The 16,904-nt window shown below is 39.2% G+C and overlaps 2 protein-coding genes across 2 annotated transcripts; both read right to left on the bottom strand.

Annotated features, from left to right (window-relative positions):
* Nucleotides 1-176: 176 nt before the first annotated feature.
* LOC128398810 (vomeronasal type-2 receptor 26-like) lies at nt 177-6,988 on the bottom strand. Its single transcript, XM_053360065.1, has 7 exons — nt 6,756-6,988; nt 5,859-6,150; nt 4,377-5,181; nt 3,945-4,011; nt 3,485-3,701; nt 2,432-2,558; nt 177-1,075 (listed from the first exon to the last, which is right to left on the bottom strand). The coding sequence occupies exons 1-7, from the start codon at nt 6,986-6,988 to the stop codon at nt 177-179; spliced, it is 2,640 nt and encodes an 879-aa protein (XP_053216040.1).
* A 2,383-nt stretch (nt 6,989-9,371) lies between these two features.
* Nucleotides 9,372-16,150, bottom strand: LOC128398809 (vomeronasal type-2 receptor 26-like). Its single transcript, XM_053360064.1, has 6 exons — nt 15,909-16,150; nt 14,683-14,974; nt 13,934-14,155; nt 12,998-13,225; nt 10,681-10,807; nt 9,372-10,273 (listed from the first exon to the last, which is right to left on the bottom strand). Exons 1-6 carry the CDS (start codon nt 16,148-16,150, stop codon nt 9,372-9,374), a joined length of 2,013 nt encoding a protein of 670 aa, XP_053216039.1.
* Between the last annotated feature and the right edge of the window lie 754 nt (nt 16,151-16,904).

Here is a 16,904-nt window from a genome sequence, read left to right as displayed (position 1 = left end):
AACTAAAATTGCTAGATTAAATAAACATTTTGAGCTGACAGTATAATATCAGATTTGTTGTTCCCTGGCTGATTTCAGAGGAGAACAGTGTTCCAAAGTATTGCTGTTATTACAATAAATGACTTTGTGTAAAGGACTTTTGACTAAATAAATATGAAACATTAAGTATAACCTTGCTAATGTCTCCTAGTTAAGAGGTCCTTGCTGTTTAACTCTGGCCTAAGGATAATGATGTAGCATTTTGGAGAAAAGATACAGCCAAGTAACCCAGCACCAGAGGCCAAGATGGAGAAGATCTCCACAGCCACCATGTATTTCCCCTTGGTGCTCAGGTAAGAAGGCACAAAGGACAACCAAATACTGCAAAAGACCAGCATGCTGAATGTGATAAACTTGGCTTCATTGAAACTGTCTGGCAGCTTCCTGGCCTGAAAAGCCACAATGAAGCTAACTATGGCCAGGAGCCACAGGTAACCCAGAACACAATAAAACATTGTGACTGATCCTTCATTGCATTCTACTATGATTTCTTTCACCACAGATTTCATGTTGAAATCTGGGAATGGAGGAGCAGTACAGAGCCATAGAACACAGATGCCAGTTTGAATAAGGAAGCAACTAAGTAGAATACAGTTGGCCAGCCTTTTCCCCACCCATTTCCTCATACTGGATCCTGGTTTAGTAGCCATGAAAGCCAGGACCACAGTTATGGTTTTTGATAATATGCATGAAACAGCCACTGAGTAAATTATGCCAAAAGCAGTTTGTCGTAAAGAACATGTCACTGCATGAGGTTTTCCCAGGAATAGCAAGGAGCAGAGGAAGCAAAGAAATAGGGAGATGAGCAGAACATAGGTGAGGTCACAATTGTTGGCTTTGACAATGGGAGTGTCCCTGTGCTTGATGAAAATTCCTAGCACCAAAGCCGTGATCAGAGAGAAAGAGAGGGCCAAGAAAACAAAAGTGATCCCCAATGGTTCTGAGAAAGTGAGGAAATTTAGAAACTTTGAAATACATTGATCTTGGTTCTTGTTTGGAAATTGATCTTCTGGGCACCTGAAACATTCATCAGTGTCTGGGGAAAAAAAAGATATATGTATTCTTGAATTTTTGCCATCAATTATTCTGACCTTATTCACTCTTGAAAATGAAGTAGATGCATCTATCTCCATTGTATGGCATTGTGTGTAGACACACTAAGTACATCAGTAGAGTCTACTGGATTGGGCCAATGGCTACAACATCCCTGAAGTTCTCAGCCACTACTTTCTCTGCCTCTCCTACCTTTTCCAGGTTCACCACCTTGACATCAAGGGACCAACTTGTTCCCCGAGAGCGTGGAGCTCATTGCACTTTAGTGTGACTTCAGTCCAATGGGGAAATCATCATACATATGGCAGAGACTGCAAAACACGGGAAAGCTCCCACACCTCTCCTAGGTTTCTATTTGCATAATTGTATTTTCTTTGCTTGCCTTAGTAACTTTATTGAGTGTTAGGGATTTCACTGGGCAGAGTGGGGTGCCCTGGCCTCTTTGCCGTTCTGCCAGACCTGTGGATCTGCTTAACTCACCTTGACACCTGGCACTGTGGCGCTTCATCAGATTAGGATGATGCACAGGCTAGCTCAAATTTCTATATCCTTTTAAACTATTCTTCTTTGAAATACTGCCTTTGTGGAAACATAAATATTTGAGCTGCTGAATGATGTGTAATAAAAATGATAGAAGCAGTGACCATTTTGTGCAGTGGTTACATTCCTGTCACTCGTGCACATTGATGCAGCACTCATAAGCACGCATCACTCTGTCTGCCCTTTTCTGGGTCCAAAAGGACCCATGTGTCAGTTATCACACATCAGCTGGATGCACCTAAAATTGTCACTGCCTGCATAAAAAGTGAAAACATGAAATACCATGGACATTAATAAAATAAACCATGTAGTGGGAATCAATCAACCAACCCACCATTGCAACAGAGAAATGGTATGAAAATACTGAAGGCTAATATGGGTTGTCTACATCACCCATTGGCCACAGGATTGATTCACATGTGTCTCCTGACTCCAGAAAAAGTGGGAGTTGTTTGTGAATTCTCAATTTAGTGTTGAATCCTGAAACCAAGACCCAAGTTTTGGGGAAATACTCTGGTGAGAGAACTCTACCAGAGATTTTACTTTTCAAAACATGCAGCAAATAACAAAGTCTAGAACAAAGATCTCCTTATCAAGGGGTCTGACTTGCCCGCCACATTGAGGTGGTGCAGCCACATGATGCTCTAACTCTCAGAATTAGCATTTGAGTGGTGTGTTAGGAGTTGTATCTTGATGAGTTGTCTTAACTGCTCTTCTGAGTAGGAGAGATGAACTGCTAAAGGGGGCATAATGAAATAACTGGGTAATATTTTATCAGACTGTACATGATGTCTCCTACCCTTTTGGTTTGAAATCATCCCATCTGGACATGGAGTGCAATCATAGCAACAAAATGGCAATCCCTCCTTCTTTTTTCTGCTGTAGCCTGGATAGCAATGGTTGTTGCACAGAGCAAGGGGCTTCACCTGTTCATAAAAATGATAGATCATGTATTTCATTTTTCAGACTTGATTTATGTTTGTTGAGTAGGGGCTCATTCGCACTTACGTGTGCTCTACATTTCTAGGCACAGATCCTGGCTTTCCAATTCTGTGTCCTTTTTCTTTCTTTCCCCTCAGCATTTCCCTACAAACCTGCTTTTTACTGCTGAATCAGAGCAAGTGGCAATCCAGTCCACAGAACTGTTTGTGGAAGAGGGCAGTTTGAAGAGCTACACTGTGTGGGGTTGGACTGTGCTACTGAATGATGTGCTTGGATGTTCAGTTTCTCTTTAATAAGACTAAAGAGAAAGCAAACTGGGCTCTCTACTTTTTAATTATAACACCAAGAAATAAAAGGTTTTGAATAGTTATATATATATAAGTACTATTAAAGGAGGGAAACTTTCTCAATAAAGTTTGAAATATTTATTGACTTTCAAAGTTAGCAGTAGATTATAACTTTGCGATTACTCATAATACACAATATGCATAAATTGTAAATCATCTCTTTGTGTCGAACCAATGAGAGATGGAGAGTGAATTTCCAGCTGTGTCACAGCTGCAGAGGAGGAGAGTTCCACCTATCATGAAGGCTCATCTATTTTGGGTCCCCTAAAAAAAATGCTTAATCTGAAGCTAGTGGAATTGAGATAAGAAGCGAAGAGACTCATCAGAAAATTTGAAAGGAAGATTAGACCATTAGAAGAGGAACTCAAACTGAAACCTGACAAGTCCCTTTTGTTTCAATGCAGCTTATTCCTAAATATGTATAGGATCGTGACTTTACATCTCAAACTCTTTTAATTCAGTGACAGCAAATTTATAGGTTCAGTTTCTTTACATTCTTGAAGGCTGACTCTATACGGGAATTATGCTTTGCACACTCATATAAGTATATAGTTCAATCCCACCTGATTAAAGGTGCTGTGCCATGTGATGGCTTCCTCCTTCACGGTGAACACTTCTCCAAGAGATGCCTGTGGATCCACCCTTCCTACTTTCACTTTGAGAAAGGATTGGTTTGGGAAGGTAACCCAGTTTATTATATCAAATCCAGCTGCTAATTCACCATTTTTATCAAAGGACACAGTATCACCAGCAGTATTGTTAAATGAGATTCTCTTCAGGACAGAGTGAAGCTAGATTTGAAGAGACAGAGGTAGATTTAACAGAATGACAAAAGTGCATTTCCCCCCTTGCACGAGAGAGAGGAAAAAACAGATAAGAGTTTAAGGAGAATGAAATTTGAACCTTAGTAATATACATGCTTTGGTTTGTTAGGCTTATTTGACAACCTAATGTAATATTTTTCATATTTCATAAATACATTATTGTTATTCTAATATTTATTGCTGAGTTCATGTATTTCCATAATTTCTGCACTTTGATTTAATAAACATTCCAAATTTGTTTTCTATTTGCTCTGACTCAGCTTTATTTTTGTTTACCACAACTAGCTCAGTGGAGCAAAACTAGGAACCTATTTTCAACCGATAATCCTCATGTGAAGTACACATACTACAGGGATTGTTTGAAACTCAAATTAATTTCTGAATGCATAGAAAGTAGAATGTGAAAATCTTCATTTGTAGCCTTCTGAGGTGCTTTCAGTGAGGGGGCAAAGCAATGTATGGAAGAGACAGCTGGATGTGGCCTTATTCTGTTTTACTGATATTCTCCATGAACTGAGCATCATAACATATTACATTAGGCATGACAAGATTCTGGGTGTGAAATTTACCTGCCAAGGTTCCACATTTGGAGCATCCAAACTACTTCCACCTGCCATCATTCTGTGCTTTAGCCTAGATAAGTAAATTTTATGTAAAGAATGTGCTATGGCATAGACTGCATTATAAAGGCTGTAACTTTGGCCAGTCATGCTCATTTCAAAAAGAGCATCAGGGAGACTGTCCAGCTTCTCTTGACCAGTGCAAGCAGCCATCCTTTGCTTCTGCTCATTGGAATCAGAAAATAGGCAGTTGAATGCCTTTTGCCAGAAGATCCTGAGAAAACCATCTCCTTTGGGATAGCTAGGATGAAGGACCTGCAAGAATTGTGTAAAGCCTGGCACTTTGTTTGAGTGAACTGCAAAAGATAAGGCACCATTGAAGGCTTGTATATCAAAATCTCTTTGCATTGTTTCCAATGAGAAATTCCACTGGGCTGTCATGATCCATACTTTATGTATAGAAAACTCTTTAGTACCATCTAAGAATGAATATAAAAATGCCATCCATATCAGTGTTGTCATGGTCTGAGGTTCTGCACATACAACCAATACTTTAACTTTTGAGACGGTCCAGAAAAAGGATTTGGCCTGGATGAGTACTAATGAACTAAAATTGTCTATAACTTGAGATATGGCTGGAGTTTTTTCATTGAAGGCAGTACAGATTCCATGCTGGAAAAGCATTGGTGTTAAAGTCAGCATGAACTTTTCACCATTGTCATTATCTGATGCAACAATCCCCACCCATGTCCACTGGAAATGTAGAAGAAGATGGACAAGACCAATGTATTGATGGGCTTCATTGGGGACAATCCGGTAGAAGGATGGGAGTTGAGATTCATTACTCAAAACAGGAGCTAATATACTGTAAGCAACCTAAAAAGAAAGAGGTCAGTTTCACCATGGTAGACAGATTTAATGCTAAATAGTAGACATAATACTAAATAGTAATTAATCAAAATATCTGCTGACTAGCTGTAACACATAAGAATTTCATGAAGAAAAAATAGTTTTTTTATATAGGAATAATTTGAAACACATATGACTAATTCATGTTTATCATGCTAATTATGATCATGGAGGTCACCCCCCCACCCCACATGCTGTTGTTGTCTAATAACACCACTAGTAGCAAAAATATGCAAAGTAGCCACATGTCAGAAATTGCTTAGAATGTCTCTGCATATTAAGCCCCGAACTCTTATTTCTAGGAGGGCTCAAGACTTAGTTAGAAAAGAAAGAAAGGACAGACTCTTCCTCTGGGGCATTTCCTAAGAGGCAGCACTGGAAGTTTTCATGGATTTGCAAGTCCTGGCATAGGTCATGCAGCTCATCCACATCATAAAGATTCATGTAATTTTCCCCATCCTGACACTTGGTTGTCAGTAATATATTTCTCTCACACCATCACTTTTTTCCCTCAGAAAAAAGGAGAAATAAATTCTAAAGGTTATCCAGCAAGGTTTCTCATATATATATATATATATATATATATATATATATATATATATATCAGTGTCAGGTGAGTTAAATAGCCCACATGCTCAGCCTACCTGTGGAATCTTGTATAGACCTAAGATACTAGCCATGTGAAGGGAGATTTCAGAGTCTAGTCCTGCAATAACAGTTATCATATTCTCATTTTTGTTACATTTGAAGTTTGGGACAATTCTTTCTGCTGTTGTCAAAAGTTTCATGGTGTTCTGAAAAGTCATCCTTGCATCTGTGTAGCTTTCATAGATGTGGAATCCCAGACTGACATTTGGTAGGATCTTGGGGTTCTCATTTATCTGCTTCACAGAAAATACCAAGGAGAGAACATGCTGGTAGTTCTTTGGTATTGCACTAAGGAAGAGTAAAACATCTGAATGATATTAAACATTTCAGGATGAAAGAGTCAGTTCTTCCTTTCCAGCTTTTGAGCACACTGGTAACTTTGTGTCTTGGTTATTTTTCTCCCCATCTTTCTTCCAATATTAATATTACCCAGCAATATTAAAGCAAAGAAAGAAGTATGGAAATAAAACATATAACTTCTGCCTCTGCCCTGCTTTCAAATAAAATCCATTACCCCAATTTAGCCAAATCTAGGCCCATGTAACTCATTTTGACTGATAGAATAAACAATGGAGGCTAAGAGGGGAAACTTTGATGCAATGTGAAAACATACATATGTAGGATGAAAGGGCACTCATAAGGAAGGCTGAAGATAAAATAGGAAGGAAATTACAAAATACACTAACATGTTTTGGAAACAGAAGAAAGAATTCACAAGAGGGGGAGAAAAATAACAGAGAAGAAGATATGAAGATCATAAAGTTGAAGGAAGCAAATATATTACTTTGAACATGCTTAAATGCAACCTCAAAAATATCATATGCAGACTGCTTCCTGAAGTAAATTCTTGCAGTGGAAAAGTATGCCATCGAGGGCAACAGTGATTTTCTTACATAAATTCATCTACAAACTCTGTTTTAGGGTGGTCCCAGAAATATATTTCATCATTTACACAACCAAATTGAGAAGCAATCACTCCAATGATTAGTTCTCCTCTCTGATAATACTGGTATGGAAACTGGAACGGATCATTTATGGTGCATACAACAGAATGTTTCTTGCAATCAGTTGGAGAAAGTTGTAGCCACAAGAAGAATAGGATAAGCAGCAAAAATGTATCTGCCATCTAGGCGCCAATTGTGATGCTGAATATCTACTTTCTCTCTTTCATCCAACATCAGTTGGTCTCTAAAAAATTTCCTTCAATGCCTCAGGATTATTTTCATAAAAAGGCAAGTGCCAAAAAATTGACTTATGAAAGCCTGCATGTTCAGAGCTCCTCATGAGTGGCTTGTATTTATTTTATGTAAATTTTCAGACCATGTTATTGATTGTGTTTGTATTCTGAGATAATCCACATGGGATTTGACTAGATATTTGATGAAAACAATAATCTGATATAATTACCAGGTTCAAAATCATCTTCTCAGAGCACTGTGTTTTGCCAGACATCACTTTTAGCAGAAGTGGGAAAGAATGATACTTTCACTGTAACTTGATTGCCACTGTAGTCCTATATCCAGCAAAAGTTAAAGAAAAGTCTTTCTACCCACACAGAGAGAAGTCCACCTGTGGGATTGGGGCCTCCAGTATATGCACAGTGGCATAGATATAGCATCGGCATTGTTCCGTTGGTGGTGAAGAGCAAAATGGGGAATTCTAGGGGGGTCGTGCATTCCCACTATTATAAGCTCTCTCATTTCCCCCAAGACATTATCAGCAAGGGCATGAAGCAAGTTTCTCTGCCACAGAATTTCTCTTCTGCCCTGTCATAGCATTGCTTTGTTGTCTAGACACCATTTTTAATTGTGGACTTAATGTGACTTTGTGAGATCTGTGGAACTGTAGCATTCTCATCAGCTGGAAGAATGTGTGTGTGCATGTATTGAGCAGCTAATGTGCATAACAGCAACTGTGAACATTCACCAGGAAATTGTGTGCACAATCCATCCATGAAGACAGAACTGTGTATGTTTCCATGTTTATATATGTATTCCCCTGCAGGCCTTGGGGAACGTGCTCATCTTGAAAGCATTTTGCACAATTTAAAAGCATAATCATGATATTCAATAGGAATGTGTATCTCAAATTAATATACACTGAATCCAATTTATGAGGCTAGCATGCAAGCTTCATTAAACCCAGTGAAATTTTCTGTGTAAACATGCATAGGATTACCCTGTGATTAATTATGCACGGCGGGGGCTTACCTGCACCCCCACAATATTCTATTCAAGTTGCCACCCTGTCTTAAACTATGCCATGCTATGGATCAATTAGTTGTTTATGGAGACAAAAAGAGGCAACCATGGTGACAGCACTTCATTTGCTTTAAAATGTTTTATTCTGCTTTTATTTTTGTTGGGAACCTCCTAGAGTGGCTGGGGAAACCAGATGGGTGGGGTATAATTAAGTATTATTATTATTATTATATTTTTGATCGAGAAAAAATATACAGTGGTACCTCGGGTTAAGTACTTAATTCATTCCGGAAATCCATTCTTAACCTGAAACTGTTCTTAACCTGAAGCACCACTTTAGCTAATGGGGCCTCCTGCTGCCACCATGCTGCCGGAGCCCGATTTCTGTTCTTATCCTGAAGCAAAGTTCTTAATCTGAAGCACTATTTCTGGGTTAGTGGAATGTGTAACCTGAAGTGAATGTAACCTGAAGCGTATGTAACCCGAGGTACCACTGTATAGTTATTTTTAGTCATATCTTTCAATTTGTGTCTTTTATTGTTGTTGATCACAAGCTACCATTGTGCACTCACATCTCTTAAGACTGCAGTGGTGCAGCTAGGGTGTGTCTTGCTGCAAGTGGAATTCTTGATCTGGACCTTGTAGAGTGTATACAACCTGAGCCTATAGCCTCTTTCAGCTCAACTCTCACACAACTTATCCTGGCTTTTGTCCTTTTAACTACCAGCCAGGTGAGGTGGAAAGGTCCATGTATTGGCACACAGTAACTTTTTTAGTTACACTAACGAAAGTACTTAAGTGGCAAGCTCATTATTTTATACTTGCCTAGTGAACAATATATTCCTCCATCAACCTTTATACTTAACTGGGTACAGGACACCAAGTAATTGAAGGGACCCATAGTATCATGCAGACTGACACCCCCCCCAACCTGTAACATTATACAAATATGCACACACATACATAGATACATAGTTATAGGTGAAAACACAATTTCACAAATAATGTTACACTTGTTCAATTTTAAAGGTAAAGGTAAAGGGACCCCTAACTGTTAGGTCCAGTCACAGACGACTCCGGGGTTGTGTCGCTCATCTCGCTTTACTGGCCGAGGGAGCCGGTGTTTGTCCGCAGAAAGCTTCCAGATCATGTGGCCAGTATGACTAAGCTGCCTCTGGCAAACCAGAGCAGCTCATGGAAACGTTGTTTACCTTACCGCCAGAGCGGTACCTATTTATCTACTTGCACTTTGACATGCTTTCGAACAGCTAAGTTGAATAGTAATAGACAGATCACTATAACCATTCTTTATTTCCCCCTCCTTATTAAATGCTCCCTATTGTTTAGCTCAGGTCTCAGAATAATGATGTAGCATTTGGGGAAGAAAATAGAACTCAGTAATCCAGCACCAGAGCACAAAATAGAGAAGATCTCCACAGCCACCATGTATTTTCCTTTAGCGCTAAGATAAGTTGGAACAAAAGACAGCCAAACAGTACAAAAGACCAGCATGCTGAAAGTGATAAATTTGGCTTCATTGAAACTGTCGGGTAACTTTCTGGCAAAGAAAGCCACAGTGAAGCTGACAATTGCCAGAAAGCCTGTGTAGCCCAAGACACAGTAAAACATGGCAGCTGAACCCTCATTACATAGCACTATGATTTCCCCATTTACAGAGCTCATGTCTGTATCTGGGAATGGAGGAGAAGAAATCAGCCAAACCATGCAAATGACTATTTGAATAAATGAACCAGAAAGGACAATTGAATCTGCCAGTCTTTTCCCTACCCATTTTCTTATTCCAGATCCTGGTTGTGTAGCCATGAATGCTAGAACCACAGTGATGGTTTTTGCCAACACACAGGAAAGGGAGGTTGAGAAGACAACACCAAAAGCCATTTGTCGGAGAAGGCAGGTCAGCTGTGCAGGCTGCCCAATGAACAGCAAGGCACAGAGGAAGCAAAGTAGAAGTGAGCAGAGGAGGATATAGGTGAGGGTTCGGTTGTTGGCTTTGACAATTGGAGTGTCCTGGTGCTGCCAAAAGGCTCCAAGGATTAAAGCTGTGATCACAGAGAAGTAAATGGCCAACACAGTAAGCAAAATTCCTAAAGGTTCTTTATAAGAGAGGTAGCTTAGAATTCGGGGAATGCATTGGTTTTGATCTTTGTTAGGATATTTGTCTGCTGGACATTTCATGCAGGCATCCATGTCTGAAAGAAAGGAAAGGGCTTTTTAAGTATTCCACAATTTTTATACATGATCTAATAAAAAGGAACCCCATACTGTCATAATCTGAAACAACTGCTGTTGAATTGCCACCTGCTTCGATATAGGGATTGGTGAATACCTCACTGCATTCCCACAGCAATTAGTTAAGGCCAGGTTTTCTTAATTGTTCCATTACTTTCCAACCTCTGTTCTGCCCCCCCCCCCAACACTGCTACTGCTGTTACTACTGCTGCTAATAATAATAATAACCTATAACACTGTACGGTCTTCTCAAAGTTGAGGAAATGGAGGGAGAAGGATGAATGTAAAGGTAAACTGGAGAATTATATGCATTCAATTAATTGACACATAGAAACTTGGACAACCTATATTCCTTTACTTATCATACCCTTCTGGCCAGATATCATTCCTTCTGGACATGGAGCACAATCATAACAACAAAATTTTTCTCCTTCCTTCTTTTTCCGACTGAAGCCTGGATAGCAATTGTCATTGCACACCGAAAGGGGCAGCACCTGACCACAAAAATGGAAAGCAGATTAGTATTTTTTAAAAATGGTTTGCAAGAGAGCAGCTCTTGACATTGAATGATAAGATCACTGAGCTTATTGTGTGTTCCTCGTTTGAAACAGACTAAGCATTTTCATGAATGATTGTTTTAATATGGTTTATAGAAAAACATTGATCAATGGGGCTGTGCCCTCCTCTGAACTTCGCTTGTTCTTCATGAATAATGTTGTCACTTTGCAAATGGGATCCTCTTTAATGAGGGTCTTGGTTGCGCACGAGCCCCAGAGACAACCCCCACCAGGTTGAATGTGCTGGGCATGCCACAGGCCATGTCTGTATGGCCCCACAATCACACCAGGCCTGTTTGAGCCAATCAGTGTAGGTAGCGTGATTGGTGGGGGCCTATAAAAGCGGCAGCTTGACATGACTCAGGCACTTGCTTTGCGCTGCCAAACACCTGCCCACCCATCCCTATTTGTAGGTGTTGCTGCTTTGGCCTTGCTTCGGATATTGGTCGCCTGATCAGGGGCCGGGTAGGAATTTTTCCATTTGGCAAATTGGCACTGGCCACTTGGTTTTCGCCTACCCCCTTAGCAATCGTCACAACTTTTAAGGCTTGGTGGGTAGGCATTGGCTTAATGAAGTGTGTGGGAGGGGAGGTATACGATACGATATCTTTATTGTCATTGTTCCATGCAGAACAATGAAATTGAAAAACTACATAAAACTACATAAAAACTACATAAAACTACATAAAAACTACATAAAACATTCAAAACCCCCTAAAAACTCTGAAACCCCATTTTAAAATACACTATACTATAGAGTCCCCTTATGCTGCGTTTAGAACCATCACCTGCCCCTCCATGAATAAGGGTATTCCGGTAAAGGAATCTGGGGGTCCTGCATCTGGTCCAAAGTCTGCTTGAGGGGCTAGGGCCATGCCACTACCACAGGAACCCAGAGGTGAGCTTTGGCTGATCTTCATCGATGTTGCTCCCTCGTTTGGTGTTTACCCTTTCAGACTACCAGCAAGAGTCAGTTATAGTCTGTTGCCAATGCCTAAGCCAATACCACTCACTTTGCTGTAATCAATAAAGTTGTGGCCTAAATTTTGCCCATTAACTTAAACCAAAATTACATGTCAGTGTAAAGTTATTTACTTGGGGAAGGGCTCGGGGGCCTCGGGGTGCAACCAGTCTGATATTTTTTGAAGGAGATGCTGTGCATATAGCTTTGAGGAGATATCTAACAAACTAACTGGCCAAAGGTTGTTGTGGATTCTTCCTGTCCCTTTTCTTATAACTTGAGAAAATGATACTCATTTTCTATCCAGAGGGCATTTGGCCAGTGTTGTTTATGGTGGTAAATGAGCCCATCAGGATAAGTATCCACTCTTCCATGTATTCCCTATAGGACTCAGGAGGAAGCATATCTTCTCCAGAAAATTCATTTTATTTCAGGCATGAAATAATGGCCTTTATCTTATTACAGGAGACTGGTTGGCATTCAGATGGGGTTTGAGAATTCCTTACACACTACAGGTGCATGTGATTGCCCAGAATGCTCACCAAATATACTGGATAAATAACCCAATCAGGGGCAGAAATCATGGCTTACTGTGATGTTCTCACTTCATTTAAACCCCAGTCCACCAGTTTCCTTAATTTGTATTTCTCTGTTCCATTACTGTTAGTCCTAATTTCTACCACTGGGTTTGCATATATTCAGCTTTCTTGCTTCTGAGAAGATCCTTGTATTCCAGTCTACATTTGATCATATTTTCGATGGATTCTCTGATGGAATCTCTAATGGAATCTGCCTTAGTCAGAACTTTATTGCTTATTAATAATAAACTTTATAAGTTTATTGGAGCACATATGGATATTGTCGGGATAGGTGACAAAGGCTGGAGTTATGGTTCAAGAACTTCCTGCTTCTTCCTCTCAAATTGCCTTTTCCAGACTATAATTCCCATTCTCTACTAATAGGAAATGGATTTCTAACCTTCCATTGGATGGTTGGGTTATTTGGACAGCTTTTATATTTTGAATGACAGCTCTCCATCAGCAGACATATGAATCAGAGACCAACCTTTATCCCAAGCACCAGATTCCTGAAAAGTTGATTCAATACTGTCTCTCTTGTCGAAGTTAATGATTGCAAATATTTGAAAATCTGAAGCTATGTCTCACCTGGTTAAAGCTTCTATGCCACTCAATTAGATCATCACTAATGGTTAGTTGTTTACATGGAGGAGCCTGAGGTTCCAGTCTTCCAACCTTCACTCTAACAAAAGAGTTGTTTGAGAAAGTCACCCAATTTGTAAGATCAAATCCTGAGACTAATTCTCTATTTTCATCAAACCTCACATTGTCTCCAGCACTGTTGTTGAACAAGATGTTCTTTAATGAGTGATGCAACTAGAGTGAAAAAGTAAAGGAAACAGAGGGGAAACAAAGGTGAAAATTTCCATCCACAGATGCAGGGAACATAATTTATTATAAATTTGCATCCTTTGCTGACCCACTTTTTAAACAGTGTTGAAATATGATTACCATCCACAGCCTAGTCATAAAAAATCCAACTCTCCCTCCTTCTTGAAATCTCCTGTGTCCAAACTTGGATTTGTATATGGCATGTAATGCATGTCCCACAGCATATACAGCATTGTAAATATTGTAGCTATGGCCAATCATTTTCATTTCAAAAAAAGTATGTGGAAGGCTGTCCAACTTCTCCTCAGCAGTGCAGAATTTAGTGCTCCCCACATTCACATTAGAATTTTTCAATGAACAGAGAAATGCTTGCTCCCAGAAATTTTGAATGAAACCATCTCTGATTGTCCAAGAAGGCTTTATGCTGTGAACAAATTTCTGGAATCCAAGTGGCTCATTTGAGTGAACTGTGAAAGTTAAGGCACCATGGAAATGCTGGATGTCCCACAATTGTTGAACAGACAGTGATTCAAAATCCCATTGCGATGTTGCAATCCACACTTTACCCAGAGGTGGCAATGAGAAAAAAGGTACATAAAACAGCAGCATTCTTAGATCCTGCCAGGATGGAGGCTCTCCATATACAAAACATGCATTGGCTTTTGTTTCCATGAGAACTCGATAGTTATCTACCTGATATATCATAAAGTCTAAATACTCATCCACATAACTTCGTTTTGGTAGCCTGATTATGAATGCATAACAGATGCTATTTTGGGTAAGCAATGGCATTATGGCCTTCAAAAATCTGTCTCCATAGTCATCATCCACAGCCAGGAGCCCAACCCACATCCACCCAAAATGATGAAGTAATTGGAGTACTCCTCTGAATTGATAATCTTCATTGGGGACCATCTGATACAAAAATGGGAATGCTGTTTTGTCACCATGTGCAGGGGAAAATGATCCATAAGTGAGCTGAAATAAAATGGAGCACTATGTAGTCTGCCTCTGCATTGGAATGGTCATTAAAAGTTTTTTTGTTTAGTTTTATCATTTATCATTTGTTTTTTGCCACCTTGGGTGGAATGGTGGTTTATTTAATTTTGATAAGATAAGGTAAGATAAGATAAGATAAGATAAGATAAGATAAGATAAGATAAGATAAGATAAGATAAGATAGATAAGATAGATAAGATAAGATAAGATAAGATAAGATAAGATAAGATAAGATAAGATAAGACAAGACAAGACAAGACAAGACAATATAATCTGTGCATTATAAAATGTCAACATTAAAATACGGAAGCGAAATGGTATATGTGTTGTAAGTTATGCTGTTCTATGTGTGATGTGAAAAATGAAAATAATAAACCTGTTTTATAAAAATAAAATAAAATTATGTGTCTTGGAGTTTTCATATATTTACAACAATGGCCTACCTGTGGAATCTTGTAGATGGCAACAATGTTGGCCATAATGGCAGAAGCTTCAGTCACATATCCTCCAATGACAGCTATTAATTCTTTCTGAGAATCACAGATGAAGTTGGGGACAAACCTTTGCTGTGCGCAAAGTAGGTTCAGGGTGGCCTTATAGGTCATCTTTGCAATGTAATAGCCATTGATAATGTGGAAGCCTAGAGTTATGTTTGGCAAGAGTTTGGGATTCTTATTTATCTCCTTTACAGCAAATGCCAAGGCCAGAATGTGTTGGTACATCTTTGGCATGGAGCTGCAATGAGAAATGGCACATTAAGAAAACAAGGGAAAGTGCCTCTTTGCTCATTGTCATCATCCGCCTACATACTTTTAAATTGGAGGTTCAACATAAATCATGCAGGATCATAGACTGAAAATAATGTAACTGATAGTGGGCTATCAGGTTCTCCTGGACTATATGAATAACAGAGAGAGAGAGATAATACTTCTAAGATAAAAAACTGAACACTTCTAAGATGTACCCTCCTCCAGGGAATGCTCAAAATGCTCAAACCATTTGTGGTCACTGCTCTGCTCAATAAACTGTATTTTGCACCCACTAAAGTCATTGTATATGGGAGCAGGAATTATGCAATGTAAAACGGATATGTCATTTGCCTTTTAAAAATTCTAATATGTAACACAGCTATCCCCATTGTTAGCTCAGAAGATATTATTAGACTACAAATCTCACCAACCTTGAGCATTAGCCATGGTTTCAGGGAATGATGATTGTAGAAGTTTACCACATCTGGGACCACAAGGTCACAAATGACTGTCTAAATAGACAGGCAAGGGAACATGAGACTGTTTCTATTTATTATTTTTGCTGTTTGACACTATGCACACTTGATGCCTATCACTGAAAATGTTCCTACCGGTCAATAAATCTACAGTAAAATAAACAAACATCAAACTAGTGTGAAGTGGCTTCATCTGCTGACCTCAGAACTCCATGAATGTGCTTTGAAAATACCTTTATAATCTGAGAGTAAAAATCAGAATTATTGCATCAATATATGGAGTGTCCTGGTGCTGAACTTGATATACACAAGATGTATAAGTAATATACATCTAATATCTCATACTGAAAACTAAACCTTGTTACTTGAGAAATCTATTGGTGAATTTTCAACTCCCAGTTCTAATACTTATTTTAGGAATGTAGAGAAGAAAGAAGTCCTTACACTGGTTCATCAATCAATGCTTGTGTAGGCTGCTCTATGAAAGTGGGGCTGTCGTGAAAGTAAAAAACCTGAGAGGCAATTGCCCCAATGATCACATTGCCTGGCTGATAAAACTGATGTGGTAAAGGAAGTGGATCATCATAAATAGTGCAGTTAATAAAATGTTTCATGCATGTAATCTGAGGCAGCAGTGTGAGCAGCAACAAAGTTCCAACCAGTATCCGAATGTTGAAGGTAGTCATCGAGATTCAGATCCTCCTGTTTATGTCCTCACAATTGTCATCAGTTTTGAGTTAGCCTTAGGAGAATGGCCTGTGGTGCTGCTGGAACACCAATATGCAGCTTGCCTGATAAAGATATATCTGCACCAGTGCCCCTGTTTTAGTCACACTTTAAAAGTTTACTTTTGTTGCAACGTGTCTGAACAACATAAAACTGCTGGTATGTTCTTTTCCAATCTAAATAACTTCATATTCCAGTGCTTTCCATCTCAAGGTGAATCAGGTATTTACTTATCTGGTATTAAAGACAGATGTTCATCTACAGATATCAACACCTTTATCTCCACATGGTGGGATGGAAGAAGGAAGAAAGGATGGGGAAAGTGTTCAGAGTTCTCTCTTGACTTTTCCATTCTCTCTGGAAAAAGAAGAAGAAGAAGCCTATGATGTTGAAAGAAGCAAGAGCCTGGCATATATGAGTTTCATTATGAAATATTTATCTAAGATGGATTTTGCAGTAGCAGCCCCTTCTTCCCGCTCTCTCTTTCCTCCCTCCCTCCCTCCCTCTCTCTCTCTTTGTCTCTGTCTGTGCACAATCCAATGCCTCTTTTATGAGGTACATTTTTTCACTCCTCACAGTAATAAATCTAAAAACCATGGTGAACTGAGCTGTGCATGGGTGTTGAAATATACATATGTTTACTCTATAGAAGGTTGTGAAATTAACTGGAGATAATATACTCCCATATGAAATGCGGACAAAGACCTGATTATT

This window comes from Podarcis raffonei, chromosome 13 (genome assembly GCF_027172205.1).
Source record: "Podarcis raffonei isolate rPodRaf1 chromosome 13, rPodRaf1.pri, whole genome shotgun sequence".
Taxonomy (NCBI): Eukaryota; Metazoa; Chordata; class Lepidosauria; order Squamata; family Lacertidae; genus Podarcis; species Podarcis raffonei.
This window is presented reverse-complemented; position numbering and strand designations above follow the sequence as displayed.

Bases quoted from the DNA above. Each gene is read 5' to 3' on its own strand.
- LOC128398810 (XM_053360065.1), bottom strand. From the start codon at position 6,988: ATGGCAGATACATTTTTGCTGCTTATCCTATTCTTCTTGTGGCTACAA. The intron at 6,151-6,755 runs GTAAGAAAATCA...ACTCTTCCTTAG, and splicing joins GAGTTTGTAGATGAATTTAT to TGCAATACCAAAGAACTACC. The intron at 3,702-3,944 runs TGGAAATACATG...GCTTCACTCTGT, and splicing joins AAATCAAAGTGCAGAAATTA to CCTGAAGAGAATCTCATTTA.
- LOC128398809 (XM_053360064.1), bottom strand. From the start codon at position 16,150: ATGACTACCTTCAACATTCGGATACTGGTTGGAACTTTGTTGCTGCTC. The intron at 10,808-12,997 runs GTGAGACATAGC...TTTTGTGGTCAG, and splicing joins GGCATAGAAGCTTTAACCAG to GTGCTGCCCCTTTCGGTGTG. The intron at 10,274-10,680 runs GTATGATAAGTA...CCTTTCTTTCAG, and splicing joins AATGATATCTGGCCAGAAGG to ACATGGATGCCTGCATGAAA.